This window comes from Ictidomys tridecemlineatus, chromosome 11 (genome assembly GCF_052094955.1).
Source record: "Ictidomys tridecemlineatus isolate mIctTri1 chromosome 11, mIctTri1.hap1, whole genome shotgun sequence".
In the NCBI taxonomy this organism is placed as follows: Eukaryota; Metazoa; Chordata; class Mammalia; order Rodentia; family Sciuridae; genus Ictidomys; species Ictidomys tridecemlineatus.
Genome location: NC_135487.1, coordinates 8,000,392 through 8,018,851, shown reverse-complemented (window position 1 = coordinate 8,018,851; position 18,460 = coordinate 8,000,392). Strand labels below are relative to the sequence as shown.

General features: G+C 43.6%; 1 protein-coding gene across 8 annotated transcripts in view; it reads right to left on the bottom strand.

Moving 5' to 3' along the window:
• Positions 1-18,460, bottom strand: part of Vps13d (vacuolar protein sorting 13 homolog D) — a 242,682-nt gene that overhangs the window by 137,932 nt on the left and 86,290 nt on the right. For 4 of the 8 annotated variants that reach the window (XM_078025311.1, XM_078025312.1, XM_078025306.1 and 1 more), the window contains 7 exons: positions 18,331-18,405; positions 14,850-15,056; positions 12,990-13,079; positions 9,248-9,388; positions 6,839-6,961; positions 4,293-4,367; positions 994-1,099 (listed from right to left, as the gene is read on the bottom strand). In XM_078025311.1, the coding sequence (XP_077881437.1) occupies positions 994-1,099; positions 4,293-4,367; positions 6,839-6,961; positions 9,248-9,388; positions 12,990-13,079; positions 14,850-15,056; positions 18,331-18,405 (817 nt within the window). The remainder of the gene's footprint in view (positions 1-993; positions 1,100-4,292; positions 4,368-6,838; positions 6,962-9,247; positions 9,389-12,989; positions 13,080-14,849; positions 15,057-18,330; positions 18,406-18,460) is intronic. The other 4 variants (XM_078025307.1, XM_078025308.1, XM_078025309.1 and 1 more) reach the window with 4 other exon arrangements.

Below are 18,460 nucleotides of genomic sequence, written 5' to 3'. Positions count from 1 at the left end.
CAGCCAAGCCCATCTGTGCTGAAGCAGGTCTCGGATAACCCTCCCGGGGCTGGGGAGGCTGGAGGACATTTTTGAAGCAGTGTGGGAAGCAAAATGTCTATATTTTAATAAACAGGCAATGCTTCCGTAAGGAGAGGGAAGGGCATGGTGATCGTGAAGAGGAGTGTGGCTTTTCTTGCAGACCTCCTACGCACACCCTTAACCTGCGTGCCTTTACCTTTAAACATAAAACACGCAGGATGGAGAGCACAGTCTAACCACTGCAGACTCAGGATACACTCAGGAGGACAGAAGTTACTTGTGGGAGGCCGCCATGTCATGTGACCAGCATTTTTCCCCTCCTGATCAGTTGAGGCACTGTCGGTCATATCCCCCCCCCAAATGATCTGGCTATTCTTAAGTTGTTGAAGTCCCGATCTTGAGGGTAGAAATAATGTAAATAAATGTGTCTTACTGCATAGGCGTGCCTTCCTGCAGCCCCATGGATCCAGCTACACTCACCTGTTCCTTTGTGATATTACCCCTTGCCCTGTTTGGGATAGAATGTTCCATGGAAACTCCCTTTTTGTGTCCCCTTCTCTTACTCTGCCCTTGGGTGTGGCCTTCCTAGATGTCAGTCAACCTGCTGACAGTGGACATCATGAAGCTAGATTCAGCCCCCTGAAACCTGACCCCTGGCCTCAGTTGAATGGCTTCTCCTCAATAAAAGGGGTCAGCACGTGCTCTCCCTCTCTTTCTGTAGACTCTTAAGATAAGAGGAGCCGTCACAGCATCCCCAAAGACAAAGGTATTTCTGTCTCTTGTGTGGTTATTTCACGCAGCCCAGTTAGCCCAGTTCCCCTGGAGTGACCCCTGAGCATTTTAGTCGCAAGCAACACGGCAGTTATTGATTCAGACGTAAACCCAGGGCTCTCAAGAAGGGCTCTGCTGTGCTGCTGCAAGGGGGACTGGGGGACAAAGAAGGCTCCAGGGGACAGGCTGCCTGCACCTTACCTGGTGGGTGTGGTGGTCAGAGTGGCAAACCACAAAGTGCACCCCGTGTGGTTCCTCAGAGCAAAGGGGACAAATGGCTGCCGGCGTTTGGGAGTTTTCACCTCTGCTGCGGCCAAATGAGAAAAGGCTGTTAACACACACCTCACCTGCAAGGTGAGACACCCGCCCTGCCCCCAAACTGCCTCCTGCGTGAAGGGGCTGAAGGCCAGGTAGGAGAGAAGGTTCTATCTACAAACAAGGTCAGCTAGTGGGGCAAATGAAAACTCAGGTGTGGGCTGGCTACATGCCATGTTTTGCCCCCAGCACCCCAACTCCCAAACCTTCCCCAACTCTAACAGGCCTATCACTCAGAAGAGGGCCCCATCAGAACCTGCCTCGGCTGGAATCAAGAGAGACCACTAATCCCAAATAATACCCTCTAAACAGGTCACCTAGGTTATACCATGAGTAATTGTTGAAGCCTGGTCCACAAGGACTTCACTTAAGGAAGCTTTCCTTCATATAAAAGTTCACCTTCAGCCACAGTACAGAAAACAAAAATACCTTTTGCCAATCTCTCATTATGATAGTTATTATTTTCTCCCTGAAAAACCAGGACTATACGATCCCAAAGCTATGAAAATGAAATTTCTAGCTCATTTGTTATCACAGACTTCAACGCCAGCTCCTATGAGGTGGCCACTATGGAGACTACAAAAGAAACGGGAAACAGGCTTCACTACACAAGAGCCTCTACCAGGAAACCGCAGAGAACAACGGTCAATACAAAACTGTACGGAACCAGATCCTAGGGGAAGTGACCTGCCTACAAACACTGTGAGGACCCCAAGCGCATGAAGGGCAGCCTCTAGGAGCCTCTGAGGCCCCTCTGGCCCAGGGCCTATGTGACCTCCACTGGCCATACAAACTAAGAGGGAGGTGGCAGCAGGATCTACAGGCAGTGGCAATGACAACCCAACGTGGGCAACTCCTGGATGAAACACATAAGGGGACCACAGGCCCCATCCAGCCTGAAATCACAAAGACAGCAGAGAAAGACAGAGACTGGAATGGTCTGCAGTAGGGGAGAAAATGGCACCTACACAGAACAACAAGCACCGACAGCAGAGAGCACGGGCCAAAGCCCAGCCTATCCATAGGGCCTCGGCTTCCTACTGACAAAAATCAAGGCAGCAAACCACAACCTGTCCTGCTGCTACCCCTGCCAGGAGGAGGCCTGGGCAGCCTCCCATTGCCAGTGATTAGCACCATCTTTTAAAAAGCAATCGCTTCATTTTTCCCTTTGTATCCTTTATAGTTTCCAGAAGTTACTGCCATGAACACTGCCAGACGAGCAATTTCAGAGTGAGGCAAGTTGTACTCTGATAACAACAGTGGCTCGGTGAGTCTATGGCACAACAATCCACTAAGACGATGAGCAGGCTCCAGCGTGTTCCCACAATTTGTGGCCAGTTATCTAAAAACACCCAAGTACTTGTCAAAGGTGAGCTTCAGTGAGGAACATGCCTAGTTTTTATTCCTGTAGCTCCATTTGGTTCTCCAGGTCTGCCTTAAAAAAACAGTGCTCATCAAGTAGAAAACGGAGGAGTAGCTGCGAGGCTGCTGCACAAGCAGAGGGGGCGCAGAGGAAGCAGCATTTGCTGCGGGCTCTGGAGATGACTCCTTCCCAGAGCAAACAGCTGCTTTTATTACGGCAGATAAAGGGCCACGAGGAAAAGGAGCCAGATGTGCTTTCCCGTACCACCATGAGCCAGACTGGAAGTTTCCACTTGCAAATTAGATTTAAAAAGAACAGGTGGCAGATGGCTTTGATCACACTGCAATGCAGAATAAAGCACGAGGAATCCACACAGAGAGATCCACAAGCACACTACCTTGGCACTAACTACCAAGGGCAGGAACACTGCTGAAGTTCCCAAGACCAAACAGCAGACTTCAGCCACCACTTCTCAGAGTGCACACAAATCCAAACCCAACACCAGGGAACAGCTCTGACATCTCTTGCACCAGGATCCAAATAAACTATGTACTTGCCTTTGGAACGGTATCAGAGGAAAAATTCCCAAATCCTTCAAAGAGCACATTACTCCCTGACGGCCTCAAAAATCTGCCTCTAGTGACCAAATCTAATTCTTCATGGGTTGAGATAACCCAAAGCTCCTCACATCCAAGTTCGGCCTCAAATGGTTCCCACTAAGGAAATTTTCAGCCCCTGGACTTTTTGCAGAGTGATCTGGCCACTACTAACAATACAGGTTTCCTGCTATACAGCAGCTCAGGCTATCAGAAGGACCCGGGTCATAAACTGCAATAAATAGATTAAAGCAGCAGGTCTGCTGCTAACTAGTCACGCTGAATGAAAGCAAATGAAGCCATCATCTGAGTCCTGCTATCCTTGTCAGCTTCATGGAAACAATGATTGGCTTTGCGAGGCTGATAAGTAACATACAGAAAGCTCAGAGGCATCCATTCATGAATAAATAAAGACTCAGCCATAAGCTTGCTCTGTGAACAGAACTAATCAAAAGCAAAACCTTCCAGAAAGGTAATAAACCCATATCCACCTCTCCACGTATCAGTATCCCTGTTCTGTGCTCCTGGTAGAGGGAGTTCAAATGCCTTTTTTAATAAAATATGTCACAATCCATAATCTGGAATCAGCTGTGTGCAAACAAACCACTCAGATTAAATCATATTCCTTAAAACAAAGGAAGAAACGCACATCCTGGGCTCCGATTATTCAGTGTGTTTTTGATTTGATTATTCAGTCAAATTCTCAAGGAACTTTTAGGGGTCAGATATAAAAATAAAGAAAATTTTCTTTTCTATCTCCTAAGCACATAAATTCATAACTAAAAAAGTTAAAGTTTGTGCACAAGTAATTATTTACTATGCAATTTTTTCTTCACTCTATTCATTATTATGAAGTTCCTATTTCATAGAGCCACCCACATTCCCACAAGAATAAATGTCCACTGATTGTTTTACAGAGTCCTGAGCCCTGCTTGGTAGAGGACAGGGCTCTTGCATTGGCGTGCCTTTGGTTGTGACAAACCCCGTGCTTGGCACTGATATGTCTGCATCCCATGCCAAGGAGTTTATTGACAAGGAAGACTCAGCTCATCACTTACTTCAGAAACAAAGTGCAATTCTGCTCCTTAGTTAAAAATGTTCTTCCTGTTACTGAAGCAAAGTACTCACAACACCTCCCATTCCACTCCCATTTACAAAAACATTCGATGTACAAGGCAGTTCTTGGTATAGGACAAGGAAGCAAGCCCTCGCTGGCCGTACTGTACCTCCAGCATAGGTCTGGTGTTCTAGGTTAGTCAGGCTGGCTGTACTCCTAGTTCTAAGGTAGACAAGGGGGAGGCCTGGCAGACAGGAGAGACAAAGTTAGAGGGTAAGAATAAATGCAGCAAGTGAGAATGGTCACCCCCACACAGCAAGTAGGCACAGAGAACAGTAAGATGCAATCGCAGGACCACCCTCCTGCAGCGACTGAGCTAGGAATGTCCTAGACAAAGCAAACCCGTTTTCATGCTGGCCGGGCTGTGAAGGCCGTGTCCCAGCAGCCTACTCCTCTTTCCTAATTAGGGGAAGAAAAACGCACTCAAGGTTCTCTTCACTCCATGAGGACTTTTAATTTAAAGCATGTGATTTCCTGAAAGTGGCCCAGAAAAGTTCCAGAAACCAATCGGCACAGATTTTTAGTGGTTGTTCCATTCCAATTGGAGAACCAAGTGGCAGTAGAAAGGAGGCCCCTAGCAGCCTCAGACATTTGAAGGAAGACTCAGTCTGGGCCCAGATTTAAGCAGTCTCTTCTAAGGAGCTATCTTATAGTGCTGTTTGAATTCTAAATTGGAAATGCAAGTTTTCAGAACATTTATACTTGATATTGTCATAAAACAAGCCTGAAATACAAAACTAATGAATTCAGGGAGGTGCCAGGCCATCCAGGATTCGCCTTACTGAACAAAGCCCACGATTACATCAAAATGAAGCCAATATTTTCTTTTCCCTGTTAAAGAAACAATGAGAAATCAGCATGCTGTATCCCTGGGCTGCATTTCACAGTCAGGGCTATTCCAAAGGCTCATTTTAAGGCTGGCCTGAATAAAAAGCACAACTGGGGGAATATGGTTAAATATTCTCAAGACCTGAAAGTTGCTTTTTTTAATTTACCTTTTAGTTGCAGTTGAATACAATACCTTTATTTTGTTTAATTATTTTTATGTAATGCTGAGAATTGAACCCAGGGCCTCACACATGCTAGGCGAGCACCCTACCGCTGAGCCACAGCCCCAGCCCAAGACCTGAAAGTTTATGATCAGTTCAACAAGGTTGAAATCTACTGCCATCAAAAAAAAAAAAAAAAAAAAAAGGCCAACAATGATTTTGTAGGTCTATTAAAGAACACAACCCTGTCCCACAGAAAGAACACCATCTTGGAATTTTCAATAAAAAAATATATTTGGAAATTCAGGTATATTTAATTTTGTGATTAAAAATACATCTTACCTCTATCAGCTTACATAACCACAAAAATCTAATCTAAATAAAAACTGAGCTTTGACTTAGCATTGGCATTTAGCATAAATAAAGCAGCTTATTAACTGGAAAAAGGAGGAAAGAGAGGGGGAGAGAGTGGAGAGCAGGAGAGAGGGAAAGAGGGGGCAAGAGAGGGGGGTCGGGGAGGAGACAGACCTTTCATCCACTTCCTAAACATCAGGCCCTCCTAGTATTTGCAGTGATCAGATTTAAAAAAACCTCCCAGTACAAAGATGACTTTCAGAGACACACTCTTGGACATATCACAGAGATTACCAAAGTATTCCAGGTAGACTAGATTATGTTTCCTTGACACATAAATCGGGAAGGCTAGAGGAGGAGAGAATTGAAGCTGACACCATCTGAACAGCCCAGGCTCCGAAGCAATGGCCTTGGAACCCAGAGCCTGGGAACTGGGAGGACAAGCACAACTGACAGTGGTTTTGTCTCTCCTTCTAGGAGCACAGGCAGACAGAAAGTCCGCTTTATGCAGTCTGAGGAGAGATGAACCAGCACAAATACTTCATACACTAAGCAGTCACCCTCCCATGACTGTCTGCAAACCAGGCGGAATATTTAAGTATTCAGGAGTTATGTGAAGCCCAGCCAAGACTCTTCGGGAAAACCACACAGAAAGACTTGGGGCTGAGTTCAATTTGGATGACAATGGCTTGTGGAACAACCAAGACCAGGCCTTCCATCACAATCTCCCCAGCTCTGAGGAATGCTCCATGGTGAGGCATTAAGTAAGGGAAGAAAACATGGTCAACAAAGAACAAACAGACTCCTCTCCCCTCAAGCGCCTGGGTATGCAATTCTTTTGTTCCTTACGAACAATACAGGGCCCCCCCTCTTAAAATCACCACATGGGATCCACTCTCCCTCTATTCAAGGATACATGTGCAAACCTTCTAGCACTAGCTTCAGATCTTAGAAGAGATGTTTTTAAAAATCCCAATAAAAAATACCCATATACTGGAAACCAACATTTTGCCAAGTAAAACAGAAACCAAGCAGCAGCCGAACCAGACACGGTCTCAGGCGTACCCGTTCATTCACAAAGTTACCAGAAATCAGAAATTATATGATCCTTTCTCCCTTGCATAGGTAGATTTAGAGGTCACCTAAAAGTTCAGTAATTTGTGCCAGAAAACTGTCTCTTGCAAAAACTAAAACAGAACAACAGAAGGTGGCCAGGGTTTCCGATAGGCTTCTCCATGGAGAATGACAGGTCTATTGAATTTCTTAGTAAAGTACAACAATTCAGACGGACACCTGCAGATACGAATCTTACTTTGTCCGAAGCACGGAGGGTCCACTGAAGAGCCCATCCACTCTTCTGATTGGGTTGACTCTATTTGCTTGTCTTCTTTACAGTAATCTGCCATCCATGATTCCTTGGTACTTACATACTGATCTAAAAAAAAAAAAAAAAAAAAAAAGAATCCCCAAAAGATATTAAGAAGAGCAGCAGAAAGGATGGAGAGTTCACATTGAATAGTTTCAATTAAGCAAAAGAAGCTTTTATGAAGTGCCTCCCTAGATGCTAGGTCTCTGCTGGATGCTGGGAAAGTCTGGGCCTGGAGAACTTAAGCTCCAGCATGTGCACAAAATGCCCACCATGAAGCCACACCACGTGTGAAAAGTGAAAACACAAAGATAAATAAAACACCAAGGGGCCCATGGAAAACATATTCTGCTTGGCAGAAGTGCTGGTGTGCACACCAAAGTCCTTCTTCAGTGAGGCAGGGACCTTTGTTCTGGGTCTTGAGAAACGATCAGCCTAGGATTTACCAACAGGCTGGGAACAGGTGCTTTCCAGGCAGAAGGCAGAGCACACACAGGGACTCCAAGACAGGAAAGCCAGGGCACACTCAGGGAACAGAGTGCTCTGTCAGAACAGCACAGCACACTAGGAACATAGCCAAGCAGTCTCGAGAAGGACCTAGTTGGTGAAGAACATGGTCAGGGAGAGACCGGCTCAGGAGGCTGAAATCCAGCAAGAATCTTCCTGGAGTAGCTTCCTTTTTTGGAGATAAGAACTATAGTGGGAATAGCAGGTAACAAAATAACTACCACATGCTACACCAAAGTGAAGATCTTTTACACTAAGAGATTACACTTTCTGGAACAAGGGTTACTGGTTTCTGGTTTTCAATTCCAACTCTTGGCTATTTAAAATCTGAGAGGTCCTAACAATGTTTCTGGGTTTCATAACACTATTGAAATAAGGAATTGGAAGTGAAAAAAAAAAATTCACCACTAATAAGGAAATGTTTTAGAAGATATTTTTAAATACATAGAAGCTCATCATAAATATAACAAAGGACCTTTTGAGGCAAATTCGTGTTTACTGGAGCTTTTCAAAGAAGTATTGTCTAACCTAGTTTAGCACATAATGTGAAAAACACAAAGGTGAAATAATATAGTTTAGGAGGATTACAAGTTAACTTACTACTACATTGGTATACTGAATATCCAAGAAAATTGATGAAGGGAATTTGATTATTTAAAATGGGGATTTTGCCAGACATGGTGGCAGACACCTGTAATCACAGTGGCTCAGGAGGATTGAGAGTTCAAGGCTAGCCTCAGCAATTTAGCGAGGCCCTAAACAACTCAGAGAGACCCTGTCTCTAAATAAAATATAAAAAGGGGCTGGGGATATGGCTCAGAGGTTAAGCATTCCTAAGTTCAATCGATGGTACCAAAAAAAAGGGATAGGGATTAAGTTGGGGGAGGTCAAAAACATGGTCTCATTTCAACACACACTCTCCACTGCGCCTGACAGGGCAAGGTGATGTCTACTCTAACAGCCTCACCAGACAGACACACTGCAGAAAGTCACCATTTGCATACTTACATGACATCACTCAGAGAGAACTGCAGAATTATCAAAATCTGATCACACAGACTAAGAAATCAAGCAGTGAACGTGAATCCTCATAGCAAATGTAAAAAAATGCCTGATGATATGAAGATGCTACTCTAATTTTAGATGACAGAAATAGAAATGATAGAGTGGTTCTCCTTCACCACGTCAAATCTATAAGTGTACATTTCAGGGTTACCAAAGATCTTTCAGAGCACACACCACCAGCGTGGAACCCTGTGAGCAAGTTGGGTCAGCACAGAACCTGATCCGGAAACAACAAGGGCAACTGCCTCTGCTATGAGGACCAGGTCCAACCACACCTTCAAGTAAAATTATTTTTTTAATAACCTGAAAAAATGTATTTATATTATTTCTAGGACATTTAATAAACCCCGGTGGCCAAGCATTATGAGGAGAAAGTTCAGCAGGGTCTCTACATATCCCAAGAAGTCTAAAACTCTTGCGATCACTTTTCTGGCAAAGTCCAGTGAGGTGGCACCCACCTACAGCCCCAGTTACTTGGGAGACTTGGGAGGATCACTTGAGCCCATGAGTTCTAGACAATTTGGGCAACATAGTGAGACCCCCATCTCAAAACAAAACAAAGAAAATTAAACTGTAAGCATCAACAGAGAAGTGGGTTGAGAAGACTCCTGAGGCCGTGTTAGGTCTGCCAGAAAAGCATCCTGGTAAGTAAGTGACATCAGACATGGCCAGCATCATCCCTTAACGGTAAGCCACTAAGGAATGTACAACGGGGGGTGAACAATCTTCCAGGGACTAGCATAGAGCAAGGTACCAACCTGCAACAGGCAACTGCCCACTCACCAATTAGTACAGAAGTGATGTTGATATCCAGACGGGGTTTGGCCTTGGCCTCCAGCTTTAGTCGAGGAGGATGCAGACGACTAGCTGCCTGCTGTTGCCAGGATACAGAGCATGGCCATGGCTCAATGAATGGCTCCCAGCCTAAGAGAACACAGGAAGTGAGACATCTGCTCAGCAGACACCAACAGTTTACAGGGGAACACCGTTCACAAATGCTTAGCAAGGACAGACAAGAGCCTAAGAGCTCAGTTCAGTTTCACAGTGAAAGCACCAGCTCTGGCTACGGGTCACCCGCAGCTGTGTGTGCAGCACAGAGGATCCTGTGGAAGAGCAGACACCCACACCATGGTCTTCCAGAGGTGGCAGGAAGCAGGGCAGGAGTACACGTGCCCTGTTCCACAACAGAGCAGTCAGGACCTGTTCTGGAGCCGTTCAAGGAGTGTCTGGTCAAAAAAGAAATACAGTAGCTTCCATGACCATTACCTTTCATGCTCCTGGTTACGTGAACAAGCCACTAGCTAGACAAACAGATACACTTAGAGGCTCATTAACTTAACTTGCTCAAAAATTTTCTCATTTTTTGTCATCATACAAAAAGAATTTAAACAATGTACACGGACAGCTTAAAGAAAATACCCACCATTCCAGAAACAGAAAATCACAAGTTCCTTTGAAGTACCAAGTGCCATGCCCACCATCTCCTTCCCAGCAGCCACTCCCACCCAACTCCAGGCAATGATTTGCAGGAGCTTTTGATCATTTCCTTGCTCTTCTTTATAATTTCACCACACATGTATGCATTCCTCAAGATCACACTAATCAGTCTTCCTGTATACAGCTTCCTGGGACTGGAATCCAGTCTCTTTCAAGTTTCTCCTTTTGCTCAACAACATGTCTTTGGGCATTTTATTACACAAGATGGACAAGGGTCACCGGGTACATTTGTTTTCACCCCTTAATGGTAAGCCACTAATGAATGTACAACTCATTTATTCATTCTGTTTCTGAAAGACTTTTTTTTTTTTTTTTGTACTGGGGATCGAACTCAGGGGCACTCAACCACTGAGCCACATCCCCAGCCCCATTTTGTTTTATTTAGAGACAGAGTCTCACAGAGTTGCTTAGCACCTCACTAAGTTGTTGAAGCTGGCTTTGAACTTGCAATCCTCCTGCCTCAGCATCCTGAGCCATGGGATTACCAGCATGTGCCATGGCACCCGGCTGAAAGACATGCATTTAATTCGAGCTTCATTGCTGCAAGGAAGAACACTACTACAAGTGGTGTCATCTGTGTTTCCTAGTTCTTATGCCTGGAGAGCAGCATGGAGGTGCATTGCTAAGCATGTTCACACTCAGCATCACCAGGTCATGCTGATCTGTTTTCCAAAGTGGTGGTGTCAATTTATGAACTTAATACCAGCACCAGAGCACGAATCTGCACCGATATGTAGATGCATCTCAGTTTTTGCCAGTCTGTCAGGTGTGAAAAGTAGGGTCTCTTTATGATTTAGAAAGTACTTTTCTAAGCCAGTTAACGTTTAAGATTTTTAAATATACTTATTCAATCAGACACAGTGTGAATCCAATACAATACAATACACAGGGTGGAGACATTAGTACTTATTCCATTTGGCACTTACTGATGTGAACATTGTTCATAACATCTTTAAAAGTAAGCAATATTTGGACTAGGAAAATAAATGATTCTTAGAAAAATAACTACCATATGCCCAGCAAGAGCTTCTCTCAACTAGGAAGACTGAGCCCTTACTCTAAAGTCAAACATTCTGAACAACGAGGAAACAAGAGTGTCACTCTTAAGTGAATCCAGAGCAGAGGAAAATGTGGTCTGCTCTCTAGAACAATCAGCAGCAGCACTGTTAAGTGGGGGCTTAAGATAAGGACAGCAGCGACCACCTGCAGCCTTAGCAGGCCCTGCAGAGCAGTCCTCACTGGCTCTGGGAACCGATGGGAGCTTCTTCAAACCCTCTTAAGGCAAAAAAGTTCATTGTAAAACCACTTGGCCCTAATACAGGGTGGCTTCTGAATCTCAACCTGCTTAAGCCTTGCTATGGTTTAGTTGTGGTCTGTCCCCAGAGATGCATGTGTGGGAGGCTGCATCCCTAGTGCAGAGTACGGGAGGCAGTGGAACCTTTTAAGAATGGGAGATCACTGGGGGCGTGCCCTCATGTGGCTCAAGTGATGGAGCACTCTCCAAGTTCGACTCTCAGCACCACATAGAGATAAAAATAAAGATATTGGGTCCACCTAAAGCTAAAAAATAAATATTAAAAAAAAAAAGACTAACCCAGTCTTCATGGAATTCCTGAGCTGGTTCCTGCTATGAAAGCTGGAGCCTGAGCCTACATTGCTCTTGACCTCCTGGCAGGCGCTCTCTCATGCCTTGGCATTCTGCCACATTGCCCTCCACCACTGGGACCCCACTAGAGGCCAAACCAATGGGACCATCTGATTTTGGTTTATTCAGCCTCCAAATCTATAAGCTAAATAAACCTCTTTTCTTTTCTTTTTTTTTTTTTTTTTAGTCTCATGGTTTGAGAGCTTAATTGAACACATATTAAGCACCTATTACATATGAGATACAGGGATACATAGGGATAGAGATGGACAAGCAACTCTACCATCAGGTAGCAAGTGACCTAGTGCAGAGAACAGTCCATAGTGGTGTGCAGAGTACTGAAGCTGGAGGAGGAGCACTTTCCCTGTCATTCATCTGCAGACCTGATTTCTCTATGGCTAGCAGTTCTTCAAAAAGGATAGAGGAAAGGGGAGCTTCACAGCTGCCACTAGGACAGACCAGATAAATCAATGTCCCAAAGGGCTTGTGCTGGGCTTGGTTGTATACATTAAAAAAAAAAAAAAAAACCAGCACCTGAGAGGACCCTGAGGTTTTATAGAATAACCAAGATCAACATAAGCAATATCACCACGAGATGCCGAGGACACCGCAGCCACCGCCTGCAGCAGGTATTTGCTATAGTAATGAAAACAAGACTAGCACGGGCCCTTTCCTTGGCCTTTCCAATGGGAAGGAAGCAATTGTGCAGTAAAATCTAGGCATGTATTGGAAAATCAGCTCACCCTGACCTGCCATGTTTTATCTAGGGGGAGGGTGGGCAAAATGCACATTATCACTGACTCAGTACACTTCTCACCAAACAAACAGGTCCAGTAAGCAATTAGGAGACCTGAGGGTTAAAATGCTACAGACATAAATCTCCCTTGAAAATGAACTATTATCAGGGCCGAACAAATGATCCTTCACTACTACAAATTCCAAAATCAGAAAGATCTTATAATTATGCCAGACACGGTGACATGTGCCTATAATCCCAGTGACAGAGACTGAGACAAGAGGGCAGCCTCAATGATTTAGTGAAACTCTGCCTCAAATTTTAAAAAAATAAATAAAAAGAACTAGGGACGTAGCTCAATGGTAAAGAGTGCATTGAATCCTCAGTAAACCCTCCCCTACCAAGAAAAAAAGAAAGGCCTAACTATGAAAACTTCTGTTTAAATAATCAGTAGCAACATGTCAGATATGTTTTTAGTGAATAGGAAATCTCCATCTTCTGGCTAATTCAGTCACTCACTTTTAATCTTTCCCTGTCCTGCCCCCACACCCACCCTTTCCCACATGTAAAATTTATGTAGCAACGAGTCCAGGCAAACATTTAAATTTACTTTTTAAATCCCATAATAATATACACCTTATACTGACCTGACAGAGCACGGTTATAATAATCTCCAGAAAGGGTGAAGTGGGCGTAGCCTTCAGGGCTGGTTCTCACATGCTGGAGAAAATTCAGACCTGCAAGGAAAGCAGATCTCACTGGCTAGCAGGGCAGGGCAGGGCAGGGCAGGGCAGGGCAGGGCAGGGCAGGGCAGAGCAGGGCAAGCAAGGTGGCCCTGGCTTACAGACCCCACTAGAGAGATGCTGACTGCAGCTGACTCTCATGGCCACCGCAGAGCACGCAGAGTGTTCTGTTCATCATGTATCTGTTATCATCCATGTTGATTTTTAAAAACATTGAATTAAAATACTATTTATCTTGATTGCTGCATTCTGGGCACACCTCTAAATGTTATGCTGGAGGCAAGGGCCTCATCTGCCTCCCTCCATCCCCACCCCGGCACATAGGTGTATCCTGTTGCAACATAAGATACTTTTACCTGAATATACGAAAAGAGAGCAATAATAAGAACAAGTATGTCCCGATGAATGTTGTTCAAAATTTTAAGATTACAGCTGGGCACAGTGGCCCATGTCTGTAATCCCAGTAACTCAGGAGGCTGAGGGAAGAGGATTGCAAATTTGAGACCAGGCTCAGCAATTTAGTAAGGCCCTACACAACTTTCAAGACCCAGTCTGAAAATAAAAAATAAAAAGGTTTGGGGATGTAGCTCAGTGATAAAGTGCTCCTGAGTTTAATTCCTAGCAAATAAATAAATAAATAAATAAGATCATCATAGAAAAATAGGAAATTATCTAATTATTCCCTACACAAAAGATGTTCATAGCAATGGTCAAAACTCTAATTGTTACTTTTTTAAAAATATATATATTTTTTTCTAGTTGTTAACAGAACTTTATTTTATTTTATTTCTTTATATGTGGTGCTGAGAATCAAACCCAGTGCCTCACACATGCTAGGCAAGGGTGCTACTGCTGAGCCCTAGCCCCAGCCCCTAGTTGCTACTTTTAATAAGTGTCCCTGGGAATGCCTGGAAGCACAGGGCAAAGAATAATTTCTATGAGATGCAAAAGGCCAGATTAAAGCCCTAGAGAAGAAGCTGGCAAGACACAAACACAGAGAAATTAAGTGAACCAGTGTGAATTCCCATCTACCCTCCTCAAAAGCTTCCTCCCATCTGCCTGCAAAGAAGCACTGCAGGACACAGTATTCCTGCCCTGGACCCCTGCTACCATAGGACACAGGCACACATCCACCACGTAGGAGGCCTCCAGAAAGAGACATGAAACTGAGCTTTCCAATGAGATTCTGATTTCATGTTTTTTTATTCTCAAGAGAGAAACAAGGTAGAAGCATTATTTTCTCAGCTTATCTTTAACTGCCTTGGTAACAATATTCACTGCAATATTAGGAAACATAAAAAGATAAACAAGCTGCAAGCAATGACACACACCTGTAATCCTAGCAACCTGGGAGGCTAAGGCAGGAGGACTGAAAGTTGGAGGTCAACCTCAGCAACTTAGCTAGACTCTATCTCAAAATGAAAAATAAAAAGGGCTGGAATATGGCTCAGTGACAGAGAGACCCAGGTTCAAACCTTATGAGGGGACAAACCCTCATAAGCAAAATGGAGAAACCAGGAATTATTTAGCTAGAGTTGTTAATGTAATGGAAGTTTTATCAATGACAATTTCTATTATTCCTAAGTTATAGGCTGAAGGCCATATATGGCAAATAAATACAAATTTCTATAAAATACACATAATGAAAACCATGTGTAAAGACATTATTTAAATCTCACCCATACTCAAGTATAGGACAGCCGGAATAATTCAGCCACCTCTGAAAACACCAGAGAGGAACCCGAATGTGAGGATGGCACTCACGGGAGAAGGTGATCTCGGCAAGGGGGACGTCGCAGTCCATGCAATCATCGATGAAGCAGATGCACACGTTCTCAGCCTTGATCTCCACTCCAGAGATCCTCGGGGCAGGCACAGCCCCAGGACCCTCACGGCTACTGGGGGCCAGGGAAAGTGACCTCAGAGGCTCTGCGTTCTTGAACAACCAACTTGCTGCCTTTTTCAGTTGACCTTCAGAGAAATTAAAAGGTGATCAGTCCCACCAGTTCCCATGGTGACCCTGGCAACTCAGAGGAAACAGAAGAACATGTTTTTTAGGGACCTATAGGTGGCGCGAGAGAGCCTTGATCCCACAGGTATTCTTGGACTCTGAGAGTTGTGGGGTGGGGGGCGTGCTAGCAGAGTAAGAGGAATTCTGCCTTCAAGGAACAGAGCACCTTCCACTTGTGTCCACCATACTTCCAATGGCTGCCCTCTTCTCCCGTGACATCTGTTGGGGAGGATAGGAGAGAGATGGAATCCCACATTCAGGCCCATAGGCCCCAGCACAGAGGCCTGAGTGGTCAAGGGCCCAGCTCCAGATGCTGTTCTGCACTAGCTTGCCACGGGACCTCGAGCAGGTTACTTGATCTTTCTGTGCCCTATAACCCATTAGAAGCCTGACTCAAAGAGGAAATAAATGGGCACAGGTCAACCTCCCAGAGCAGAGCCTAGCACATAATACAGGCTCTTTAAACAGTTTTTATTATCACCTTTATTACTGAAAGAACTAGTGAATAAATAGCTTTAGTTTGTAAAGAAAGAAAAACAAGAAAGACCAAAAGGCTCTTAGAACTTAAAAAAATGTGCTTGAATTACTGAAGAAAAAGTGAAAAGCACAGGGAAAATAAACATTAAGGGATACAAAGTTAATTAAAACAGCAATGATGTCCAGGCAAAATCAAAGCTAAGAAACCAAGATCAGTGGTCCACCTTCAATGGTTCAGGATGAAAGATAATAGTTGATGTGAACCATCACATGAAAAGATAGCATTTTCACATAAAATTGTCCAGAGTGTGACCTGGTACAATGTGTCTTAGAGAACAACTTGTAAAATTCAGGTAAGAGATTAAAAAACATTATTTCTACCTTTGGTCCTCTAGTATTTACAATAAGTCTCTCTACCAAAGAAATACTTAGAGATGAAAGTTGACACCAAAAAGTATTTACTATAATACATTATTGAAAGAATTTTTTTAAAAGTAAAGAATAGTTAAATAAATTATAATGATACCGGAAGATACTACTCATATAATATAAAGTATACCGTAATGAAATTTTAATTCAATAAACTATTATTTAAATGTCAATAAAATTCTATTTGCAATTGCTATGGTTTAGATGTGAGGTGTCCCGCAAAAGCTCACACATGAGACAATGCAAGAAGGTTCAGAAGAGAAGTGATTGGGTTATGACAGTCTTAACCTAATTAGTGAAGACTGAGTGGTAACTGAAGGCATGCAGGGTGTGGCTGGAGGAGGGGGCATTGGGAGTGTGGCTTTGGGATAGATATTTGTATTTGGGAAGTAGAATTTCTCTCTATCTTCTGATCGTCATGTGAGCTGCTTCTTCCTGTCACACTCTACTGCCATGATGTCCTGCCTCACCTTCTACCACACTCTACTGCCACGATGTCCTGCCTCACCTCCAGTCCTCAGGAATAGAGCCTGATGTCTCTTGAGACCTTGAAACCGTGAGCCCCCAAGTAAACTTTTCCTCCTCCACAGTTATTCTGGTTGGTCTTTTAGTCACAGCAGGGAGAAAGCTGACTGAAACAGCAACATACTAGTCTCTACTTATTCATGGATTTCCCAAGATCCCTAGTGGATGCCTGAAACCACAGACAGAACCAAACCTTATAATTTAATGCCTTTTCCATCTTAACTAAGCACTTACTATGGGCATAACTTTTACAACTTGAGATTTAACAGTAAAACCAACAGATTTATTTTTCCTTCTTCACAATTCCATGGAAAGATTCATCCCTAATGTATATCTTAGCAACCTTTGCATATGATTTTTTTTCCCTTTCTCTACTAAGTCAAGGACTTTCACCTTTTCACTTAAAGGAAATATAGCACTTTACAGCTTCTCTTTGGCATATCTGAATTGCCATCATTACCCCTGTGCTTTGGGCTATTAAGTTAAATAAGGGATACTTAATACAAACACAGTGATATTGTGACAGATCTGATAACTGAGCCAGCTACTAAGTGATTACTGAGTAGGTAGCATATACAACATGAATACACTAATTAAAGGGATGATTCATGTCCTGGGTAGGAGACAACAAGGTTTTACCACACTACTCAGAACAATGTGCAATTAAAAACTTATGAATTGTTTATTTCTACAGATTTCCATTTAATATTATCAGACTAAGATTGAGCACAGGTAACCAAAAACACAGATCATGAAATAACAGGTAAAGGAGGACTACTAAATAATCTTATCAAGATACAAGAGAGAGAGACAGAGAGAGAGACAGAGAGAGAGAGAAAGAATATGCATGGATATACATAGTACATAAGAAATAAAGTATGCACACAAATATAAGGACTTCTCTCTCTTAAAGGGGAACCCAGAAGAAAGTATAAGGTAAAACAGTGGAAAGAACATGGGTTTCGGAGTCAGGAAGACCTTACTTTAAATCTGTTTTAGTCCTGTACAATAGGTGACCTCAGACAAATTTACTTAACTTGTCTGAGCTGGTTTCCTCATTTGAAGAGGGGATAAAAAGGATACTTCTAAAGATCTACAGCGAACTCCACAAGAAAACACAGAGAAAGGCAAAGAAGCTCAGAGGAAGAAAGGGGAAAGGGGAAAAAAAAAACACAAAGGAGAGAAATGAATTACAGTAGATGGGGTAGAGAGAGAAGATGGGAGGGGAAGGGAGGGGAGGGGGGGATAGTAGAGGATAGGAAAGGCAGCAGAATACAACAGTCACTAGTATGGCACTATGTAAAAACGTGGATGTGTAACCGATGTGATTCTGAAATCTGTATACAGGGTAAAAATAAATAAATAAATCACATGAATTAAAAAAAAAAAATTCATGAATGGCAGAATTCCCACCATAACCACCACGAGTAATAGTCTTACATTTACAGAGCACTTCCCGCATGCCAGGCTCTTCCCCCAGTGAAGGCCTCTTATCCTCATTTCACAGATAAGGAAGCTGTGGGACTAAGCTAAGCAACTTGCCCAGAGTCACTAATAAGTAACTGATAAGGGTCAGAGGCAGAATCTGACCCAGGCAGTCAACTCCACAGCCCACACTTTTATCCACAGAAAATCCTGCAGCTCACAGGAGCTCTGACCAGGATCAGATTGCATTCAGCCCCCAGGAGATACACCAAGGATCATCTAAATACACTGGCAGCTTCACCTTGTGGGAGCAAAGGAAACGGAAAGAAAGGACATTGTCAAGATAAACAATGGATAAGGGCACCCCATTCAAATTACCTTGACACACCAGAAGAGCTTTTCGACAATCATCCATGCTGAAGCCTAGCTCCTGCAGTCTAGCCAGTTGCAGCTCTAGGAAATAATAATATGTAAATTAATCTACAGTGGGGCTGGGGATGTGGCTCAA